Source organism: Chrysemys picta, chromosome 2, assembly GCF_011386835.1.
Source record: "Chrysemys picta bellii isolate R12L10 chromosome 2, ASM1138683v2, whole genome shotgun sequence".
NCBI classification, from domain to species: domain Eukaryota; kingdom Metazoa; phylum Chordata; order Testudines; family Emydidae; genus Chrysemys; species Chrysemys picta.
This window is the reverse complement of record NC_088792.1, coordinates 161,191,454-161,214,218: the sequence shown is the minus strand read 5'-3', so window position 1 is coordinate 161,214,218 and position 22,765 is coordinate 161,191,454. Positions and strand designations below refer to the sequence as shown.

Here is a 22,765-nt window from a genome sequence, read left to right as displayed (position 1 = left end):
TACGTAAATGAAACAGTATAGGTTCCAATTCCCTGGATCTGATTTTCTGTAGCCCTGCAATACATGGAGTTCACTTACACCAGTATAAAGTGAATGCACAGTGCTATCAAATCAGCATGGTAGTATTTTGTACCTTCTTAATTGTAAATTGACAAGGTGCAAGGCAATGGCGAATCAAGCCATGTGATCGAATCTTGAAACCCAGAGAGTCTAGTGACTCTAAATATTCAATAACTTCTTGGTCATAGAGCATCATCACTGCCTTCTTTATTTTTCTCTGGGTTGCATTACTGTTTCTTAAATAATACAGTGTCACAATATCTACCGTTATCATCTATAGCTTCCCCATCCTCTCACCCCCTGGGAATCGTAGAAAAGTAGACTTCATTTTCATTACTCTCACTTGAGTTTTAATTCTGGGAGAATTGTGGAGTCACAGAGATGATTGCATTTTCCTTGTTACTGTGGTGATTTACTCTGGGGTTTCTTCTGCTCCTCCAAATAAAAAACAGGTGGTAGAAATGAAGGTCTGATTCCCTGTATGCAATGTGCATAAAACCCTTATTTCCTCCCTGCTCGTAGAAATTTGCTAATGTCAAAGTCAAAGCTGGCCATCGGTTCTTGAATGGAAAAGAGATGACTAAAGTCCGTTTTGCCTGCTGTAGCTGAAGTCAGTCTCCTCAATCTGAGTTTCTGTAATATTTGAGATTTTGGAGTGTGTCCGTCCTATCTCTTCCAGGGCACAGGCTAGAGAGTCAAGGTCACCATCATGCTGATGTCGGGCTTCCCACAGGTCCAAAATGACAGCAGATGGACTGCTTTGTGTAGCAAAGTAAGAGAGATTCCTAAAAAAAGGAGGCAAGGTAAAACAAAAGGGTTAGACAGAATGTCAGTTTCACATTCAGAGGTAACAGCATCAATTCCTTTCTATCATGTCTGTCTACAGATACATTTTTAGACAATGAAGTGAACTTCATGGACAGTTGAGGGACAGCTGCCAGATTCTTTAAATGCCAATTTTCTTTACAATATAGCTTTGTTTTTCTAAAACAATTTGAGACACACTTCCTCTCTCCCCTCTCCCCCCCCACAAGCTTCATAAATACAAGACTCGAATAAGTGGGAGGAAGTAGCAGTGCATGGAAATGCCTAACCTTCAGTTTATCAGAGGAAGGATAAATGAGGATGTGTGTGTATATTAAGAATTTGCTACATAATTTAGGCAGCAAAGCAACTCTACGAGGTAGTATAGGTAAACTTTATATATGTAATATATTTGTGTGTATGCAATTGAGTGTCAAGAAATTGACTTCTTACTGATATCTGTGGTGATGAGTTATGGGTATCATTTGTTTTGCTGGGACTCTTCACTTGTATATTTTGATTTTCTTAAAAGATACATGCTCATGATTTATGGAACTTTGTTCCTAGCAAATAATGCTCTGCAAACTGGTTTTTAAACGCATATTATCCTAAGCCTCTGCCATGATACCTCAGTTTGACACATCCACTTGTATATATGTATGTCAGCACCATAGATATACGTGGATGATTGTCTGAAAAGCAAATATACATGTGCCTAATCTTTTTATATTGTGTGTGTATGTAATATACACACACGAGCAAGGAGAGGAAAGTGATTAAATCATAGAATGGAAAAGAAATGTTAAGGTTTGATAGACCTATTTATTTCTATAATGAAATGTCAAAACTGTAACTTAAAAAGCTTATTCCAAGCACTACTGGATCATTTCACTAGACTGCAATTTTGTATGCTGGCTTTCCCACTGGATTTTTTCTAATGCAGAATCCATTCAGCTGATGAAATCGTCACGCATCTCCCTAAAAGGCCCACATCTGTTATTACATAGCATTGAACTCCCCTCAGCCACTGCGGACAACAAAGGAGCTTTGCTACCAGGAGGCGACCCTCTTAAGTAATTACCCATAGATCTTTATTGCATAATTCCTGCCAAAATGTTATGACTAAACCTTCCGGTATTGGAGTTTAAATCAATATTTACTGATGAAAGCCTGCTGAAAAAAAAATCTAACATGATAATGAATCAACACACACATCAGGTCATCTTTGCTTAGTTCCACCTATGCATGTGAGAAAAGCCCCTGCTGTGATGATTTCAATGTAAGTAATGGTACAGTTTATCCTAACGACCCAACCACTTGCAAACTAGAGTATCAGAGGGGTAGCCGTGTTAGTCTGAATCTGTAAAAAGCAACAGAGGGTCCTGTGGCACCTTTAAGACTAACAGAAGTATTGGGAGCATAAGCTTTCGTGGGTAAGAACCTCACTTCTTCAGATGCAAGAAGAAGAAGTGCATCTTGCATCTGAAGAAGTGAGGTTCTTACCCACGAAAGCTTATGCTCCCAATACTTCTGTTAGTCTTAAAGGTGCCACAGGACCCTCTATTGCTTTTTGCAAACTAGAGTGGAGTTAAATAAAAAGTGCAGATGTGCTTTGCTAGTTTACATTCAAAGGTAATAATGGAAGAGAATTTAACTTCCTCCAAACAAAGCATAGTATAGCTGAGCAATTTATCATTTAGGCACATCTAGAAAGAACTTTGGTAGCAAACATTTAAGCAAACACCTTCTACTTGCTGTTACTCGAGGGTAGAAAAAGAACAGACGAAACCCCCTTCTTTTCACAGGTTTTGTTGGTGCTTTTTTTTTTTTTCCCTGCAGTGTGTACAACACTTTTAAATGGCAAAATGTTATACAGGAATAGTGAACGGTGTGTTTAGATAGACAGATAGATAGATGACTCTTAATATAGAAAATCCCTATAGTGAAGTACAATTAATGATTTCTGTGCATTGTCAGGTGTAGAGTTATATCTGGCTTGATGAGTAGTTCCAATGAAGTCAATATGCTACTTGCTGAGTAAGATGCTAATCAATGTAGGAAAGTCAGAATCTGACCTTTTTATATATAAGTGAAATTATTTTGTGGGGATAAAAAAAACCTTTACCATACGAAGATTGGGGAGTGGTGTGAGAGTGTCAGTTTCTTCTGTTCTCTTCTCCACCCTACTGCTACCAATATGTTCAGAGAAGCTCCATTTAACCCTGGATTCTGTGAGCCACTGCCTTTGAAAGATGGAAAGTCAGAATTTGCTTGTGTGTGTGAACGAGTGGCAGTACTTTGAAATTTCCAGATGATCACTGCCTGCAGACTATTGTGTGTACCTGCATTTTATACAACAACTTAATGTTAGCATCAGGGCTTTGATACACAATGTAGAGTTTGCAGCACAATCAGAAAGTTATCTGCAAGGGTATTTTTGCTAATGAGGGGAAGTAGTGTACAATGACTTTGTTCATGCTTGTTGCTATGCTGGTGTGCCATTAGTGTATTGTAGACTGGAATAACAACTTTGGCTCAGATAAATACTGTGTTCCGTCTGCTGACAATGCTGGAAACACTCTTTCCAGTCTTTTCATTAGTAATAAAAATCATAATGATGCAAAAGAAAAAACAATGTAAAAATAAAGTGAAGCCCCCTGTATTTATTTGTTCCAAAATATATCTGTGGCTTTGGATGCTATGTAAACAAACTGTGTCTTTGAAATGGCTAGCACACTGCAGATATCAATCTGGGATGTATTAGCAGGAGTGTTAAAAGCATGACAAGAGAATCAATTCTTCTGCTCTACTCTGCGCTGATTAGGCCTCAACTGGAGTATTGTGTCCAGTTCTGGGTGCCACATTTCTGGAAGGATGTGGAGTAACTGGAGAAGAGCAACAAAAATTATTAAAGGTTAAGGGAAAATTGAAAAAAATGGGTTTGTTTAGTCTGGAAAAGAAAACTGTTATAATGTCCCCCCTCGGTCTTCTCAAGTACGTAAAAGGTTGTTACAAAGAGGAGGGAGAAAAATTCTTCTTTTTAACTTCTGAGGATAGGACAAGAAGCAAATGAGGTTTAGGTTGGACATTAGGAAAAACTTCCTCTCAGGGTGGTTAAGCACTGGAATAAATTGCCTAGGGAGGTTGTGGAATCTTCATCATTGGAGATTTTTAAGAGCAGGTTAGACAAGAACCTGTCAGGAATGGTCTAGATAATACTTAGTCCTGCCATGAGGCAGGGGACTGGACTAGATGACCTCTCAAGGTCCCTTCCAGTGCTATGATTTATTGTGCATGGACTATAAAGAAAAAAAAACTACTAGCAGCAAACTAGAGTTGGATACTTTCTAACATGCTTGGAAAGACATGCCATTTCTCAGTAAGGCAGGGTCAGCTATTCCAATATGAGATCCTAACCTGTGCTCAAACTGGGAGCTCAGGTGATGTCCATCCTTCGAAGGTCAAGTGGCTGGCTGACATTGTTTGAAAACAGTGAAAATTTGAATAGGAGCTTACATCTTATTCCAAACATATGTTTTATGCTGAGGTGCTGTCTATTAAAACAGTGTGTTCCATTAGCAATGCACATGCTTTCACATCCCATCTATCCCAATAATAGACACTGCTCCTAAGGGAAGATCAAAGGGGAAGTCATCCTTCTGTGAAGTGTATTAAGTCATCTCCCACCCCCTGCCAGTGCATCCTTATTTCCTCCAGCCTATTCTTCTCTGCGTTGGACACTAATTTTAAATGAGTTTCTTTCTGAGACTAGAATAATAATCCATGGGGTCGGATGGAAAGATTTGCTTTTTATAGCACAGAGTACCTGAGAAAAGCTATCAAATTGTCTCTAATGAACAGGAGAACATTGCAAGTACACTGTCTCCTCAAAAAATATTGGTACCAAGGGGGAATTGAAACAATGAAAAATATTAATCTCTTCCATATTGCACTGGTCTCATTTAATAAAAGCCACTTATGTGACCAAAATCAACTCTCTATAGTTCTTTAATTGCAAAATAGAGGTGAGACTCCATTTATACCAAAAGCAAGTAATTGGAGAGACAAAAACTGTACTTGACTCATTCTCATTTTCAGATGCAAACCTGACAAATAGACTCAGTGGTATCCAAAAAACTGCAGAGCAGCCTCCGGTCACACACACAGGCACGCATGCTTCACTTCTGGAGAAAATTCAGAAACAAGCTGGCTTAGTTTAACATGAATCCTGCTTGTACAATATGTGGCTAGGGACTGCAGAGCTGTATTCACCAAAGAACCCCATGAATTATGCTTTCTTCCTTCACTAAGTGTATGATGGTTCAGTCTTATCTGGCTTCGTGACTTTAGAAACCAGTGAAGAATAATCCTGTAAGGAGCTCAGTCTGACCTGAATTTGTTGGTGTTTTACTTAGGGCTAGATCCCACAAAGGATAAAGATTGGGTAATGTGAGAAAGCAGTGCACTGAGCCACTTGTAGGTCTGCCGCTGACTGTGGTGCTTTGGTTAAATATGAAGTATAGATGACGAGAATGAAAGCGTCGGGCCTGAAGGAAGGCAATTTTCAGAGATACTTGATGTTGTGCAAAGATACTAACATTCCTTTTCTCTCACATGTTGTCTTGTCTACTTAGGCTGTAAGCCTTCCAGGGAGGGACTGTCTCTTACAATGTGTCTGTACAGTGCCTAGCACAATAAGAGATCTCGCTTGAAGCCTCTGGGTGCTATCTTAATACAAATAATGAACAATACAATTTGCCTTAGAAATACCTGCCAGACTCACTGACTGTGGCTGGCTCACGTGACTTCTTCCCCGATCCCAGTTTCTAAGTGCAGCTCTTAAGAAACTTGACACAAATTAAAAAATTGATTAAAAACACTGTTAAGCTAAGACTGCTAGACTCTTGCCCTCCCTGGTATCTTGTTGCAGTGATTGAGGTAAGAGTTAACTTAAGTGAATAAACGAGGTATGAGTTAACTTAACTCTTGTTTCCTTTATTTATATGTTAACTTAACTCTCAACTCTGGCCTCTTTTTCACTTACCTCTCTTCTTCACTTAAGTCTTTTCTTCCCTCAGCTCTTACCTCTTCCCTTTTTTCTTCACTTCAGTCTTTTCTTCTCTTAAGAGAAGAAAGAGGGAAGAGTTAAGTGAAGAAATGAGGTAAGACTTACAAGAAGAAAGGTAAGAGGGAAGAGTTGAGTTAAAAGAAGAAAACTCTTCCCTCTTCTTCATTTGTTTCTTCACTTATCTCTTCCCTCTCAACTCTTATCTCTTAAGAGAAGAAAAGAGGTAATAGGTAAAAGACTTGAGAGGGAAGAGTTAAGTGAAGAAGAAAAGAGGGAAGAGTTTTCTTCTCTTAACTCAACTCTTCTCTCTTACCTTTCTTCTCGTAAGTCTTCTTCACTTAGGTCTTAACACTTTCTTCTCAAGTCTTTTCTTTTCTTAAGAGAAGAAAGAGGGAAGTTAACTCTTCCCTCTTTTCTTCTCTTAGGAGTTAAGAAAAGATGTAAAAGTTAACTTTTACATCTTCTCTTAACTTTTACCTCTTACCTCTCTTAAGAGAAGAAAAGAAGGAAGACTTAAGTTTTAAGAGAAGAAAGAGGGAAGAGAAGAAACCAGTTAAGTGAAGAAAAGACTTAATGAAACAAAGACAAAAGAGAAGAAAACTCTTAAGTGAAAGAGGAAAGAGTTAAGTGAAGAAGAGGTAAGAGTAGGAAAGAGGTAAGAGAGGGAAGAGTTAAGTCTTTTCTACTCTTACCGCTCTTCTTCACTTAACTCTTCCCTCTTTCACTTAAGAGTTAAGAGAGGGAAGAGAAGAAAAGGTAAGAGGGGAGAGTTAAGAGTAGAAAAGACTTAAGAGGGAAGATGAAGAGTAGAGACGAGGTAAGAGAAGAAAACTCTTACCTCGTTTCTACTCTTAAAAGAGGGAAGAGTTTTCTTCTCTTCCGTCTTTTTTTCTCTTAACTCTTCCCTCCTTCCCTCGTTTCTCCCCTTAAGAGAAGGAAGAGAGAATAGGTGAGGCCTTGGCTACACTTGGGGATTCACAGCACTGCCGCGGCAGCGCTGTGAAGCGCGAGTGTAGTTGCACCGCCAGCGCTGCGAGAGCTCTCTCACAGCGCTGCAAGTACTCCACCTCTCCGAGGGGAGTAGCTTGCAGCGCTGCGAGAGAGCGTGCAGCACTGCAGGGCGCTGATTACACTGGCGCTTTACAGCGCTGCACTCAGGGGGTGCGTTTTCACACCCCTGAGCGCAGCAAGTTGCCGTGCTGTACAGCGCCAGTGTAGCCAAGGCCTAAGAGAAGAGAGAAGAAACGTTAAGAGTTTTCTTCTTTTCTTTTCTTCACTTAAGTGAAGAAAGAGGGAAGAGCTAAGTGAAAAGAGGTAAGTTTTCTTCTCTTTAGTCTTTGTTTCACTTAAGTCTTTTCTTCTCTTACCTCTTTTCTTCATTTAAGACTTTTCACTTAAGAGAAGAAAAGAGTTGAGAGTTAAGTTACAATACCATGTACGCTCTCTAAATCATCCCTTCCTCAGAAAAAGTGGAGCTTGTTGCTTATGAGCTTTTACTGAGTACCAACTCTTGCTCTGTAACAAAGGAATGGGAGGAACAACCAACAGTTAGAGCAAGGGAAACGTCTAAAATGTTAAAATAACAAAACAACACTGCACTTCCATAGTTCTTTCTCTGGTCTTTAGCTTTCAGTTGAAATTTCTTCAAAGTAAATGAAAACCAGCTCTACATTGTAAGTATTGAAAATGGGAATATGAAAGCACATTTGGAATGTAAGCTTCAACTAGATTGGGGGGAGATGCTTAGTCAAATTATTAGCACAAGGGAGCAAAGGGATTATCCTGAACATCACCTATACAGAGTGCTGCAAAGTTAGGCATCCAGGTGAACTGTTGGGTGGTTTAGAGCAAAGATTTAGGCTTTAGTGGAGAGTCTTTGCAGAATTTGTTTTTATAAAAAGTCAAAATTTACCAAGAGTTACCATACATTGTATCAGACTTTATACAGTTATTTCATGTTCCTAACTACAGGGAAGGGATATTTGGGTATCTGACAGCAAATGGGAGGATAATAAGGGACTTACCCATGTGAGGAATCAGTATTTGTCTGAGCCCCCCTATTTTACAAATGAGGACTTGAGGCATAGAGAGATTATTTTTTTTGCTTCACTATATCCAAGAGCATATGTGGCAGAACTAGTAACTAATTCCTGAGTCCCACTCCAGTATCTTAACCTATAAACCATCCTGCTTCTCACTAGACTTCTTAATTTTTGCCTTTATTAGACCACGGTAACATTGAGATGTTCTCATGAAGTTCACCCAACCAATGAAAACCAATTATTTGGACATATTTAAATATTATCCTGTACTATTTTCATGAGAAGCAGAAAGTAAGTCTGACTGTTTTTTTCCACTTGATGAAAATGGACTAAACAAGAAGCATAAATTTGATATTCCCCCCCCTAGTTCTCTCACATTTAATAATGCTTACTATCGGTAGCACAGATGGGAAATTTTTTTAAACATACTTTTTTAACCTGACAAAAATATCAGTTAGTATATCAAACATCCGTTAGGGTTTGACACACACTGAAAAAATTATTTGGCCTGTTCTCTCCACAGGCTAATGTAATTTTTTCCTCACATTCCAAACTATCTTATCACACAGCAATCTCCCTGGCTTCTGCAATTGCCTATTTTGCTAAGACAGCATGTGTATGTATTGGAGAAGACGTTCCAGAACGTAGATAAAGAAGTCTGAACTTTCAAGTTAATACCATGCAGGATTGGCCCAAAACACACATTCTCAGGGTAAACTTCAATTGTTAATCACAAAAACAGATGTATGAACTCAGGGCCGGCTCCAGGGCAAAAAAAAAGAAAAAAAAAGCCGCGATCGCGATTTGCAGCAGCAATTCGGCGGAAGGTCCTTCGCTCCAAGTGGGAGTGAGGGACCGTCTGCCAAATTGCCGCCGAATAGCTGGACGTGCCGCCCCTCTCCAGAGTGGCCGCCCCAAGCACCTGCTTGGCAAGCTGGTGCCTGGAGCCGGCCCTGTATGAACTGCAAACAGCAACCTCTCTCTCCTCCAGATAAAGTATAGTAATTCTTATTCAAATATATTTTAGACAAGCAAACAAAAAAAAAATCATAGCAGCAGATTATTCCCATTGTGTATGTCAATGTTCACCTTTCAAACTTGCCTTCCATTACCTGTTGATGCTGTTTTTCTGTGCTAACATCTGCCAGTCTTTGCCTTTAGCATTGGGTGTGTCAAATGTCGCACATATTCTCTGTCTAATAGAGTATGGGATTTTGAAGGCTTTTGGACCAGTTTGTGTAGGGAAGTTGCTGTCCTCACGTGCAAACAAAGTGATGGTTTCTCTCTCATTCTACACACGAGATAAAAACAAAACGGTTAATAGGTCAGCAGGTATCTAAGGTCCTTTTATAGTACATGAATGCTGTACAGTACCCCTTTGAGGTAGGGCACTGCTATTATCCCATTTTATAGTTTGGGAACTGAGGCACAGAAAGATTAAGTGAGTTCCCTGAAATTCACTGGAAGTCTGTGGTGTGGCTGGGACTTAAGTACAGGCCTCCCAAGTTATAGGTTAGTGTCTTAACCACTGGACCGTTCTCTTTGTCAACACTGATTTACGCTCTGATTAGTAATAACTTTCCTTTTAGCATTAAGACACACACAGCTATAATGCCATTTACTGATTGAATGTACTGTTTCTTTTCTGATTATGTCACAATGTGCCAAATTTGAAAGACTTTAGTTGAAACAGTCAAATAGAATCATAGAAATGTAGGAATTGAGTAGATGACCTATCAAGGTCCCTTCCAGTCCCACTGAGTGTTTAAACTTGTTTACAGAAAGTTTGCTGAATTACTTGCATTTCAATTTGTCCTTTATTCTCTGCTCATGAACTTAAACATTCACACACACTGGGCTGTACTGAGAACAGAGATTTTCAGACCTATAGTCCCCTCAACCTACCCATTTGTTTTAGACAACTATCTTCTGCATTTAGGTATTTATATAATCCCCAAAATAGCTAAGATTCACTTAATTAAGAAATGAATTTAGTTTCCTGATGCAATGAAATATAATCTTTTATGAAGTACTTCTGGCTGAAAAAAAGTTCATCTAAGGAAGCAGAAATAATAGCTCATGACATAATCAAATGAATACTCACAACAAGTACTTTGGTCATAAAAGCAGTTTGCAAATAACCCATCAAATAAAATATATGTTTACCAAATTCATAACATTGTGCTATGTTTGTGACCCATAAATTAACAGGAAAAAAGTCTAAATTGGTTGGATAATTAGTTTGTCATGATTATTTTGACCCAGGTTTGTTTATTACTCAGGCAAACACCCAAAGAGGTAATGAATGTAGAAGAAAATAAATATGAAGTGATGGTGCTGAGTTATATTTGCTTGAGTGTACTGTTTTCACTCATGTTAAACTTTCAAGAGGCAACACAGCTATGGGAGAATGAGTGGGATTCTATTCCACCTTCGGCATCATTATCCAATTTGTTTTGATTGCAGGTTGCCTTATCACTAGTGGTGATATTTATTGGTTTGGAGGCAGACAGAGCCCAGCTTGAACTGGAGATCCCAGGTGCAGTTTGTAGTGCTGAAAACCAGGAGACATCAACTCAAAGTGCAACAGATGCAAAACCTGCATATGTAAGTCCACTGCTACAATGACCAACCCCTGCTCCCCATATACCTGCCTATCACAACATGTGGTATACCTCATCCAGTGCAGTAATTACCCCAATACCAATTATGTGGGTGAAATCAATCACTATGCTCTTGAATGAACTTGCACAAGAAAATAAGACAGAGTGATCACTTTATACAAAGTGTTCTCTGATAAAACCATCCTATCTCACCTATCAGTCCTCATCCTCAAAGGAAACCTGCACCACACTTTCAAAAGATGAACCTGAGAACTTAAATTCATTACTGTGCTAGACACCAAAAATGATGGATTGAGTGGGTTACAGATTGTTGTAACAAGCCATAATCTCCTCTATGTCCTATGACTGCAGAGGTGTTAACAGGCCACTCTACCTTGAATAGTCTCTTACAATATAAACTAACTATTTATGCTACACAATCTGTTCCAATTTGCATTTTCTTGTGATGCTGGGTTTCTTTCCCAGAACTAAAGAAGAGCTCTGCGTGGCTCAGAAGTCAGTTCAATAAAAGATATTACCTCACCCACCTTGCAGGGCCGGCTCCAGGGTTTTGGCCACCCCAAGAAGCCAAAACAAAACAAAACAAAAAAAACAAAAAAAGCCGCGATCGCGATCTGCGGCGGGAAGTCCTTCGCTCCCAGGCGGAGTGAGGGACTGTCCGCTGAATTGCCGCTGAATATCTGGACGTGCCACCCCTTTCCAGAGCGGCCGCCCCAAGCACCTGCTTGACAAGCTGGTGCCTGCAGCCGGCCCTGCCCCCTTGTCTCTCTAATATCTTGGGACCAACACAACTATACTGCATACTATAAAGTAAGTATTTCCATTTATGATCTGGAAATAAACATGGATACAGATATATATTTCCTCTGTTTTACAAGCTTTTCTGACTTAATTCACATTTCGACATCTTCCCCATCTTCCTCTCTTTTCAGTTGATGAGACTTTAAGCTATACAGAGCAGGGACTGTCTGTGTGTGTAGACATCTGAATTAATGGTACCTCATTCTGAATTGAGGCCCCACTGGATGCTACTGAAGTATAAATATTAAATTATAGTGATGTTACCAGTATCGTCATATAACATTTATGATACATCCTAAAAGGCATCCATGCAAAGTAATAGGAATGCTGTAGATACATCACCTTTTCTGATTGTTTAAATTAAATATGCAGAATAACAGTAGATTTTCATACCCTGCACTTCTGAGATAAGCCACTGCTATCTGGTTAGCTGTGGGAATTGTAAAGCAATGAGAAGTTCAAGTATTCAGGCCCACCCCCACCTTTTTTTTTTTTGGCAGTCAAATTATCCTCCTCCTTCCATCATCTTTGGAGATAGAATGCTCTCTTCAAATAGCGTCACTAATATGGCAAGTTTTCTTATTCTAACATGCACCTGGGGTTTATGGACAGCTAGTCCTCCTTAAAAAACCACAACTGCAACATTAAACTGAGGAAAAATAGATGACAGAAATCTGCAAGAAGTTATGGCAAATAGATGGGGGACTTGAGCTGGCCATATTCTGTTTTTTTAAATAATGAACTATTATGAAATCATGAAAAGGGACAATTATATCAAACTGAATGGCCTTCATGACTTGGACTGAGTCATGCAGGGGGAAACAAAGACACAACAAAAATCCCCAATGGCATACAAGGGAGATATGAAAAAATCAACAGAGCTAATTGAAAACATTACTTCTATGTATTATCTGTATTACAATATCAGTGCCCCATTTTGCTAGGTGCTATACAAATGCAGTGACAGCCAGTCCAGTGGCCTGAAGAGCTTACAATGTAAATTGACATGACAGAAAATGCCTCCACTATCCCTATTTTATAGGTGGGAAACTGAGGGTACAAAGAGATTAAGTGACTTTCCCATGCAAGGAGTCTGTGCTTGGCAGAGCTAGGAACTGAACTCCAGTCTTTGGAGTCCCAATCCAATGCATTAACCACAAGGGCCTCATATAATGACCACCACATTTTACACTGTTTTTTTGAAAGGGCTTCACCACATTGTAAATTTGTTGCTCTGTCACCTTTGTATTTGTAAGAAACCTCTGGGATAAAATAAGTGCCGTGTAAAGTTTGTTCTCATATCCTTGAAAGTTTCAACATTCTCTCTCTCTAATATTGATAACCTCAATTCATATTCTTTCCCTGAAATCCAGCACTGAGATTATGTATTAAACGTACCACGAGGATTCATAGGAGAAGCCTGTGTTCTCATATTATTCAGAAGAGGTCCTTTTCCATGCTGATCACAAACAAGCTCTTATTGAACATTAAGGTAACAAATGCAAATCGAGTCACGGCATCTAAGTACTATGCTGCTGTCAGGTGTTTTAAAAAACTGTTAGTCCTGAACATGATGCTCTGCAAGACGTTGGATGCCCAAAATAAAAATCCAGCACTGAATCCAGAAACTGAGTTAACATGATAAGGCCACAATCCTGCAAGGACCTCCTGCACAATCAGGATCTATCTGAGCCTACCTTTCCTCAGATAACCATATTCTAGAGTTGGAGTTAAGGAGGGGGAGGAAAGGATAGCTTTGTGGCTAAAATCTGTCCATGCCTCATTGTGCTCATCTGCGCAATACAATGTGCCTTACCTCTTCTCCTTTGTACTTGTGAATACCTACTTGCTTCAGGCCAGTCTGTCATTGCCGCAGTAAATTATCTTTGTATGGTATTATTACTTCTGGTCCTATCTAGTCCCCCTTCCTCTGCAGAATGCCTTTAGTTATGTACCTTTGCACATGCATGTTGTGCCTTTTGCCCAGAAATCTCACAATGCTTTTCTCACATTAATAAAGCAGGCCCCCAAAGCATAGATGAGATACCTATCGTTAGACAATCACCACCAGGTGGTCATGCCATGCGCAGTCTTCCAAGTCCTTCTACTTATGAGCAAATGTTCAGGTTTGGTAAGACATGCTGTGTGGTGGTGGTAGTTTGGGAATTGTGTGAGCAGCAGCAGATTTTTGTCCTTTGCCTCATGAATTGACTTTAATCAGAAAACAAGGGAAAGTTTGCTCATTAGGAAGTGAGATTCTTGAATGGCAGGATTTGCCTACATGTTTTTGACCACCTCAGTTCAATGACTAGTGTGGGTGTGTAAATAAACCAAGTTACTCTTCTGTTATATCCAGACTCTGCATCAATGACCTCTCCTCCACTGGGAAGCTGAGCTGAAAAGCTACAGCTCTCCAGCAGGGAAATGCTGGCTACAGCTATAAAGGCAACACTATTTTACATAGGGTAAACTGAGGCAGATTTGTGGGGTTGTCCCCAGTGTTACGCAGCAACTTAGTGACAGAATAGGGAACAGAACCAGATGAAAAAGTCACCTCTAGAATAGATGTCTGGATCTGTAGGATCTGCTCATGGCCCTTGACTTGCCGAACACAGATCTTGCAGGACAGTTGTGTGGTTGCGGGAGTGTAACGCTCCAGTGAAAAGGCACAGTGCAGTGGCTGCTGGTTACTGCACCACACACGAGAGAAGGGAACTTCCTGTGAAAGAAATGCATCCCAGAGAAAGGGAAAGGAGAAGGAAGAGAAAGAGAGAAGCTTTGACAACTGTAAAGCAGGAGATAAATAATAATTATATACACGATTTTGCTGGAATTGCTTTTGTAATAACGTCCCTGTGAATGTCGAGTAGCACAAAACTAATTAATGTCAATTCCAATTGAAAACTGCAATGTTAAAATTACTGCAAACTTAAATTTCACTCAGCAACATGGATGATGAGAAAGAATTTAACTTTTAACAAAATAAGAAATGTATTTCACTCAGAGGAGTTTATTTATTACCCCATCAGACTCCAGAATTCCAAATTCTTGCCCAACCGTGGGGCTCTCTAGCTTTCACAGTAAGCATTACAGAATCCTTGAAACTGGAGATGGAAGAGACCCCTCCCTTAGGTCAACCAGTCTTCCATGAGCCAGTGCAGGATCAATCCGTACAGCACATTTTCCAGTGCTGCCTTTAGTCCAATTTTAAATCTGAGTGATGGGACTTCAGACACTTCTCTTGAGAGACTTAAATACAGCACATTGCACCTCACAGTTAGGCTAAAGTTAAAAGGAAAACAGGTTGAATGCATGAGACATTTCCCTATCTTTTTCTTTTTGGACCATTTCACACTGCTCCTTTTCTGAATTCATACTCATCTATGCACAACACAACCCTTACTGTAATGGGTCAGTATAAAACTTCAGGCATTCCTGGCTACCCTGATTTCCTATGATGACGAAGGTCGAAGTGCACAGGACAGCATATGCCCAATCGGGGCAATTAGGATCCCTTTCACAACATTAAAGTTCTCAGAAAACTATTAGCCCTCTCACCCCACTCTGTAAGGCAAGGATACAGGACTCCTGTAATAACTTTCCCTCAATATTTGCAATCATCTAAACAGGGAAAGTATTTAAAAATATTTTAAATTTAATGGACTTTGTTTGAAGTCACAACAAATTAGAAAGTGTGTTTGGGGGAATAAGCAACAGAGAGTCCTGTGGCACCTTTAAGACTAACAGATGTATTGGAGCATAAGCTTTCGTGGGTGAATACCCACTTTGTCAATACCTTGCGTCTGACGAAGTGGGTATTCACCCACGAAAGCTTATGCTCCAATACGTCTGTTAGTCTTAAAGGTGCCACAGGACTCTCTGTTGCTTTTTACAGATCCAGACTAACACAGCTACCCCTCTGATATTTGGGGGAATAAGCATTAAATGGCTCATCTGAGCCATTATCTTAACATAAAGGAAGAGAATTGGGTTTCAAATGCACATTCAAAAATTTTGCACCCGTGTTGGTTTCCCTACTTGTGTTCTCTTTAAATTTTAGCTCTGTAAATATTGAAAGAAAGACGTGATTTGAGAAGTGTTCGGAGCTGGCCACTGAAAGAAAGAACAGAAATCAGATTTAATCTGGTCATACTTAATATTATGGTTCCATTTGTAAAGGGTTAATAAATTAATTGATGCTAAAGCATATTATAGACATAAGTGTGTTTTAAGTGGCTATACTCACATCAATAGAAGATGTTATAGCTGACTATAAGCAACCATGTAGCTGCTGGACTCTAATCAAGTGTTTTTAATCCTCATTAAATCATATATTAACCCTCTTATCAGTTAATTAGAAATGGAACCTTAACATAAAGTGTGACCTTTAATACATCATTTCAGTGGAAAACACATGAGCTCCTCTTCCTTACCTCCCTTCTCTATACCATTTCTATCCAAAGGGAACCCCTTTTTCTTGATTATCTGTATATAAGACTCGGTGCACTCACAGCAACCTATATCCCCTATGAAACTAATTATATGATGATACTTTGTACATCTACCTCCCGCTTCCATTGGAGATATCAATGCACTTTCCAAACAAAAATATCATTGCACCTTTCTGAAGGCAGGTAGGGCTGATACATATTCGAGATCATTTTACTCACTCCTGAAATGCAGCTAACTCTGCATCTTCTCAAGACTGTCAGGGTTTACACAAAATGATGCACTAAGTAGTAATTAGAAGAGCTATATTTAGCTCCTGAGTCCATAGCAGTAGCAAGATACCAATGGTGATAAAGAAAACATTAAAAAAATATTAAAAATGGAGCAACTGTAATTAGATTTTTCCAGAGTAATCATCTTTGCTTGCGTTCGGAGTGGGGAGGGACTCATGTGGGAACTCGCTGAGCTGAGAAGAATTATGTGTAAAGTAATACAAGAGGACAAAGTATTGTGAAGTTCTGAGTGTTTAAAGTATTGTGGAAATGCTTTTAGTTTGATTCCCCATTATAATTAGGCTCCTAGCAGATGGAGAGAATGTAAATCATCTCCTATCAGGAGACAGGCTCTGGATCCTCCAAGACACACAAGGTGCTGGGAAAAACAGCAGCTTTTTACTCAAGGAAGGTGGCTGCCTGGCTTCATACCTTGTTTGTCTGAGCTTTATCCTGATCTGACACACACCCTCTCGAGGGGTTCTCCTATCATTTGTGAAAGTGGTGGTAGGGAGCCCAATCTTTAAGTGTCTGCTCCCGTGGGATTCCCAACATGACCAAATGCAGCTGGTATATTACAGGAAAACTCTCCCCCTGATACTGCTGGATCTTTTGTGGGATTAACCTCCACCGCTTTTCCTTTTGATTCACAATTTGTAAAAAGCATCCTACCACAGGCCTTGCGCCTCCTGCCATTGCAAAGACAAAAAGCAGCACACTCAGCTCACCTCCTTCTCCCTAATCCACGGAGAGGGATCTAACATCAGTGTGCTTGCTGGGCATGACTCTGGCAGTGCACCATGGGGTGACACTTTATTATGACATGTTGCCATGGCATTCAGTTACTTCATAGAAAGTTTTTCTAGACTGGAAACTCAGATACGGGTTCCTCCTTCCTCCTAATTTCAAGTGGGTGGACCTGAGTGCCCATATCCATACTGCCCTTGCCTCTATATTATCCGATTCAGGTTCAACATCTTGTTTTCCAGGCAGTTGTGCAGATGACTGTTGCAAAACACAAGTTAAAGCAGCCACAGTCTAGGCAAACCTGGTGGTCTTAGGGCATCACAAAAGCTACAATAAGGGAGACTGGGCACCGCTTTCAGCAATCCCACACCACGCTGAATCGGAATCTTAGCATTAGGCAGGAATCGGGTGCCTTTTTTGCCTGACAGGAGCTGTGTGCTGCTCTGTCTGGGTGCTAAGAAGGGCATGGACATGCTCCTTATCTCACTTCCACGCCTCTTGCATACTGCCCACTCTGCAAGGAACAAAATCCCTGTCTACTTATGAAGCCACCACTGGGTCATCATTCAAATCCCTTTCAACTTTGCCACATACTTTCCAAGAACTGAATTATTTCACTCATTCTCTCTCTCTCTCTGAATGGAACAATCAAGATGCACACGCCAAACCCAATTATCTGCAAGCTAGGAACATGGGAATTGCCAGTCTGGATCTGCCCTAGGTCTATCTATCCATTGCTACATTTAGCTCCTGAGTCAGTAGCAATGATACCAATGGTGATAAAGAAAACATTAAAAAAATATTAAAAATGGAGTGACTGTAATGAGTTTTTTTTCCAGAATAATCATCTTCAGCGCTAAAGGTAGCACTTACACACAAGTAAGGAGGCATACTGTGGGAAGCAGACTATCCCATGTCTGTCTCATTCTGGTCTCTGATGTAAGAGATTGGTTTATGGCCTGAAGTATGAGATTTTATAATCTGTATCTGAGGTATCAATAGCACTCACCCTCGCTTGTTGGGTCACATCCACAAAGATTGTAACAGACTTTGTTGAAGGGGAGGATAAGTTCTTTGGGACAGGGCCTTTTAATAGCTCTGTCAAGTGCCAAGCATACTCTGAGTGCTGTCAACATGAGCCTCTTTCAGATCTCCTTGGTTTTGGGGGAAAATGTTGAGGGTGGGACATGAAATAAAAAGGGAGTCAAAATTGGAGAGAAATTTGTGGTGCCCTGGAAAAATGGATTTTAGGGCTCAGGGTTGGGCTTCTAGAGGACAGAAGTTGGTGACATTTATTTGTTCATGCAGGGCCCAAATCTAAGCTGTCAGCTGATCTAAAGATTCATCACAGACCACGTTTCACTGAGCAGAGAATATGAAGTTAGTGCAAATTGTGCTGCAGTTCCTATTAAAAAACAATAATTATTATTTCTCAGCCATCCAAGTCATTCAAATTACACACAATTATAAAATGCAAATATTTATTCGGCTTCAATATCATCCTGTCAGATCCATTTCGATGACAGAAGTTTTGAAGACACTTTTGTTTGCCGCCAATGCTGCAAGAGTGGGTAATCTGAGCACTACATGTAAAACTCACGCAGGTCCCTGATTCCAACCATCCCATTCTGCAGTCTTCTTAGAGCAGACATAGCACTTATTACTTAAATGCTGCTATTTGGGATATGGCTCCCTCATCTGATATTTTTATCTCTCAGCAATACATTTAATAGTTATTTTGGAGGGTGCCACTTGCATTAGATCCAGCAAAGTGAGGCCCTTACAACCCATAAAGATAAATATGGAGAAATTTGCATGGCTATCAGGACTTGTTTTAACAGCACCCTGCAGCTCAATTTGGCCTGGAAGCGCCAGAATATTGCTTGCCAGCAGAGTACACAGATACCTAGGTTTAACACACCATAAACAATATATTTATTCATAGAAATTGTATGTGGCATTAGAGAAAGTGCTGAACCACACACAAAATGCTTTGGGGCCTCCAAGTAACTCTCACCACTTTGCACATACTGGGGACTCACATCCAACAAGGAGATAATGCCCTAAAGACATCATTCTGCAGAAATAAACAGCCAGAAATAACTCTCACTGAAGTCTTTCCAACTCTCTTCCCCATGTTTCTGTGTATTTAAAGATCCCAGTGGGTCATCTAGATTATCCTTCCCTGGCTAGACTTTATCATCAAGTCTAATTTTAAATGGTTGATTCTCTCTCTCTTATGTAACTGCAGTCCCCCACTGCAGATGTCCATGCAATAAGCCACGTCAGACTAAAATGTAGAATTCTAGTTGTTGAACTGAGTTGTTTTGCTGCACTAGCTGTGGCAAAGGGGACTGAATTCTCTCCATTGTAATGTGTTGGCTTTGCTGTAGGCACCAGGGTATGCAAATTCATTTAAGCCACACCAGTGTCACTAAGAGATCTGCTCTTGTATATACTGGACATTTAAATGATACTAATTCTTTATAGTGGAACCTATGAAAGACACTCCACCCTCTCTTACTAAGTCAGTCTGACGAGATCAGCACAAAGTACCCCAAATGTAATGAGTGCAACTGCTTTCCACCTTTATTAGAAGAGTCTTCTGTAAGCAAACTATTTCTAATGGTGCCTTGAATCATTCTTGATTGTACTGCAAGGTTTTTACTCTCTGGGATGGGTTAATCAGGTGGTGATGCAGATTTGATATTAACTGAACTCTGTAGTGCCTTTATCTATGGGTAAGCAAACCCTAACCTGTGATTAGCAGAAAAGCTTAGTAATGCACATATAACTACAGATTTTAATGTGTGTTTAACACAAGTGGGAGGTGGACCTATAGATTATGATTGTTTATTTTATAGTTTACAAAACAAACCTATCATAATAGAACAAGATACTTTGTCATCCCCACAACATGCTCTGAAGAAGTATCATTCTCTTTCCTCCACCGCTTAAGTTACGTGGCATAAATTACCTTCATGCTCTATGATCTGTATTTCTAGCATAGGGCTTGCATTCTGGCTCAGTCTCGCTGATATTTAGGACAATCTGCCTATACATTTAGGGCAAATTTTGCCCAGAGATCACAAGAGACCCTGCTTTCCTCTTCTCTGTCTACTTGCTTGCAGGGTATGTGAAATGACATATCAATTAAGCTCTTCTCTTTTATTTTAACACACTTTGTGCCAATGTATTGCTTACAATTTTCAGGGACCAATGCATTTGATAGGCTCTTTCCCTCACTTTGATTTATTCTTCCCATCTTAGACAACCTCTTTAATTAATGCACTACAGGCGGGAGAACTTGCTGCTCTATCATTTCTAAGCCTAAATGTATACATGCCATGGTTTGAACCCATGATATTCAAATGCATACGGACATGCACTCCATTTCAGCTGATCATTCACTGTTTGCATTAAGTCCAGGAATGACAACTCAATTACTGTTATCGAAAAACTGCTCTTAACGGGAATGATGATGTTGAGCCCAAATGTAGGGAGTTAGCTGGGGCCAAATGCAATGTGGGGGAAAATAAAAGCATGTTTCTGTAAGCTGAGAGAGATTTACAACCACTGTGCTTTACAGGACATGTTTCATTCCTTATTTCTCACAATCATCGTTGCATTTTTGTTGGCTGCTCAGAGATTAAATCCACGCTTTTCTTAGGAAAACAAAATAAAAGAGGCAGCTACCTTGCCTGCACTCTACCTTTACTGGTAAAAACTCATACTGCCTCTGAATTTTTTAAAAAAGTATGATATTGACAAGTACCTGACATGCAGTAAATGGTTTAATTCTCCAGAGGAAAGGGGGGATATCAAGAACGGAGATCTGAAGACTAAAGGTATTCCCTTTGAAATGCAGCAACTTAGGTTCCTCCAGCAACTGTCCTCCTTGGTGTCTTTCACCTGAAACTACTTCCTACAGGAGCCGGGAAGAAAAAACAAAACAAAGATGAGGCTTACTGGGTCTTTACTATTGAAAATATCAATAGTAAACACATGTGCATGCTCGTTAAAGGTGCCAGACAGACAGCCCTGGAAAATGAATCCATAGTGCTGCTACAACAGAACAGGCAGCAGCAATGCAGTCTATGCTGCATAGCCCTGATAAGGTGAGTTGGCACTGATAAGTAGGGACCACACTTAGAGGCAGAGGGACCGAACTCCTCCTTCTCCGCCGTCAATCAGTCCTTTTTCCCCTGCTTGGATGGTGGCTCTTGTGACCCGGATGCCAGTCCCCCAGGATTTGGATTGAGCACATCAACCTGTCTCACACAGAAATCAATAAAAAGCAACAGAGGGTCCTGTGGCACCTTTAAGACTAACAGAAGTATTGGGAGCATAAGCTTTCGTGGGTAAGAACCTCACTTCTTCAGTCTTGCATCTGAAGAAGTGAGGTTCTTACCCACGAAAGCTTATGCTCCCAATACTTCTGTTAGTCTTAAAGGTGCCACAGGACCTTCTGTTGCTTTTTACAGATTCAGACTAACACGGCTACCCCTCTGATACAGAAATCAATGGAAGTCAGATACCTAGGTACTTTTGAAAATGCCACTGGGTTCCTATCTGCATCTTTAGGCACCTAAATACCTTTATAAATTGGGCCCTGGGAGTTTTGCCATTCAATTGAGTGGGACAAGGATTGCACCCTATGTGTTAAATGCCACATGCATCCATGTTCGACAGAAAAAATAATACATGTCAAAGAATAGCAGAGGGGAAAAACCTGATGATTCCTTTGGTTTGGGACCTGTCAACGCTGCAGCTTCACACATCTGGACTGGTCTGGCTGGGATCTTTTCCTATATGTCAGTCCCCTACACTTCTTCTTGGGTCACAACTTAGTTCTATACAAATAATAGTAGCAGAGTAGGGTGCACCTGTGGAGACTGCCCAGATCACAGATATTGTAGACCTGCCATTCCTCATTCTGTGGGGGGAGCATTAACGTATCTCCGACATGCTGGCCAGAGCAGCAGAGGCAGATGGAGGGGGAAGTAAGGTGTACATGGAAAAGTGCTGGCACAGTTTACTTCCCTGCTAGAGGAAGAGGGAAATCAGAGATTCAATCTCGACTCAGTCACAGTTTGGTCCCTGGAGCAGTGCAACCTTACTCAGGGCTTGTGGTTACTCCATGAAGTCACCTTTAGTGTTGTTTGTACCTCAGATGGTGCCAAGAGTATCAAGAGAGACTACTCCTGCCCCAAGGAGGTATACCTCCCTACTGTATGTTCCACTCCATGCAGCTGATGAAGTGGGTTTTAGCCCACAAAAGCTTATGCCCAAATAAATTTGTTAGTCTCTAAGGTGCCCCAAGGACTCCTCGTTGTTTTTGCTAAAAACACCTATATTAAGGGCAGGAATATCCCCATTTCACAAATGAGGAATGTAAGCTTGTACTACAAATGAGGAACAGAACCCAGTAGCCCTGACTCAGATCAGTGCTTCTATTTATCTATTGCTGATATTTTTTTCTGATAATTACTCAATTTCTATATTTAAAAGCAAGCTGGCACTGAACTGACATAGGATATTTATAGAGAAAATAGAATTTCATAAATATATAATAGTCTTATTATGTGCAGACAACATGTGCTGGTTTCTATAAGTGGAAAAAATGGTGATTTTTTTTTAAAGTTGTTTTAAGAATAATTAAGATCTAAATTATAAATAGACACGTCTTACTTATTTATTTTCATTAACATTAAGGGGGAAAACCCTCTAGTCTCCTTCACTGTTTTTTTCTGAATGCAGCAGCAATTTTTGAACCAAAATGTTCCTATTAAATCAAGCTTTTTTTGTTTGTTTTGTTTCAATAAAGTTCAGGCTGGATGAATCATTCAGCAAGAGAATAGCATGCTAGAAGAATGAGTCTGAAAAAAACGATAGTGG

General features: G+C 40.1%; 1 protein-coding gene across 13 annotated transcripts in view; it reads right to left on the bottom strand.

Moving 5' to 3' along the window:
• Positions 1-250: 250 nt before the first annotated feature.
• The window catches only part of UNC5D (unc-5 netrin receptor D), a 374,043-nt gene continuing 351,528 nt past the window's right edge, over positions 251-22,765 (bottom strand). For 9 of the 13 annotated variants that reach the window (XM_065584627.1, XM_065584624.1, XM_042840351.2 and 6 more), the window contains 4 exons: positions 20,643-20,792; positions 13,954-14,118; positions 9,087-9,265; positions 251-845 (listed from right to left, as the gene is read on the bottom strand). In XM_065584627.1, coding sequence (XP_065440699.1) covers positions 641-845; positions 9,087-9,265; positions 13,954-14,118; positions 20,643-20,792 — 699 coding nt within the window. In that variant the 3' untranslated portion in view covers positions 251-640. The remainder of the gene's footprint in view (positions 846-9,086; positions 9,266-13,953; positions 14,119-20,642; positions 20,793-22,765) is intronic. The other 4 variants (XM_065584626.1, XM_065584629.1, XM_065584625.1 and 1 more) reach the window with 3 other exon arrangements.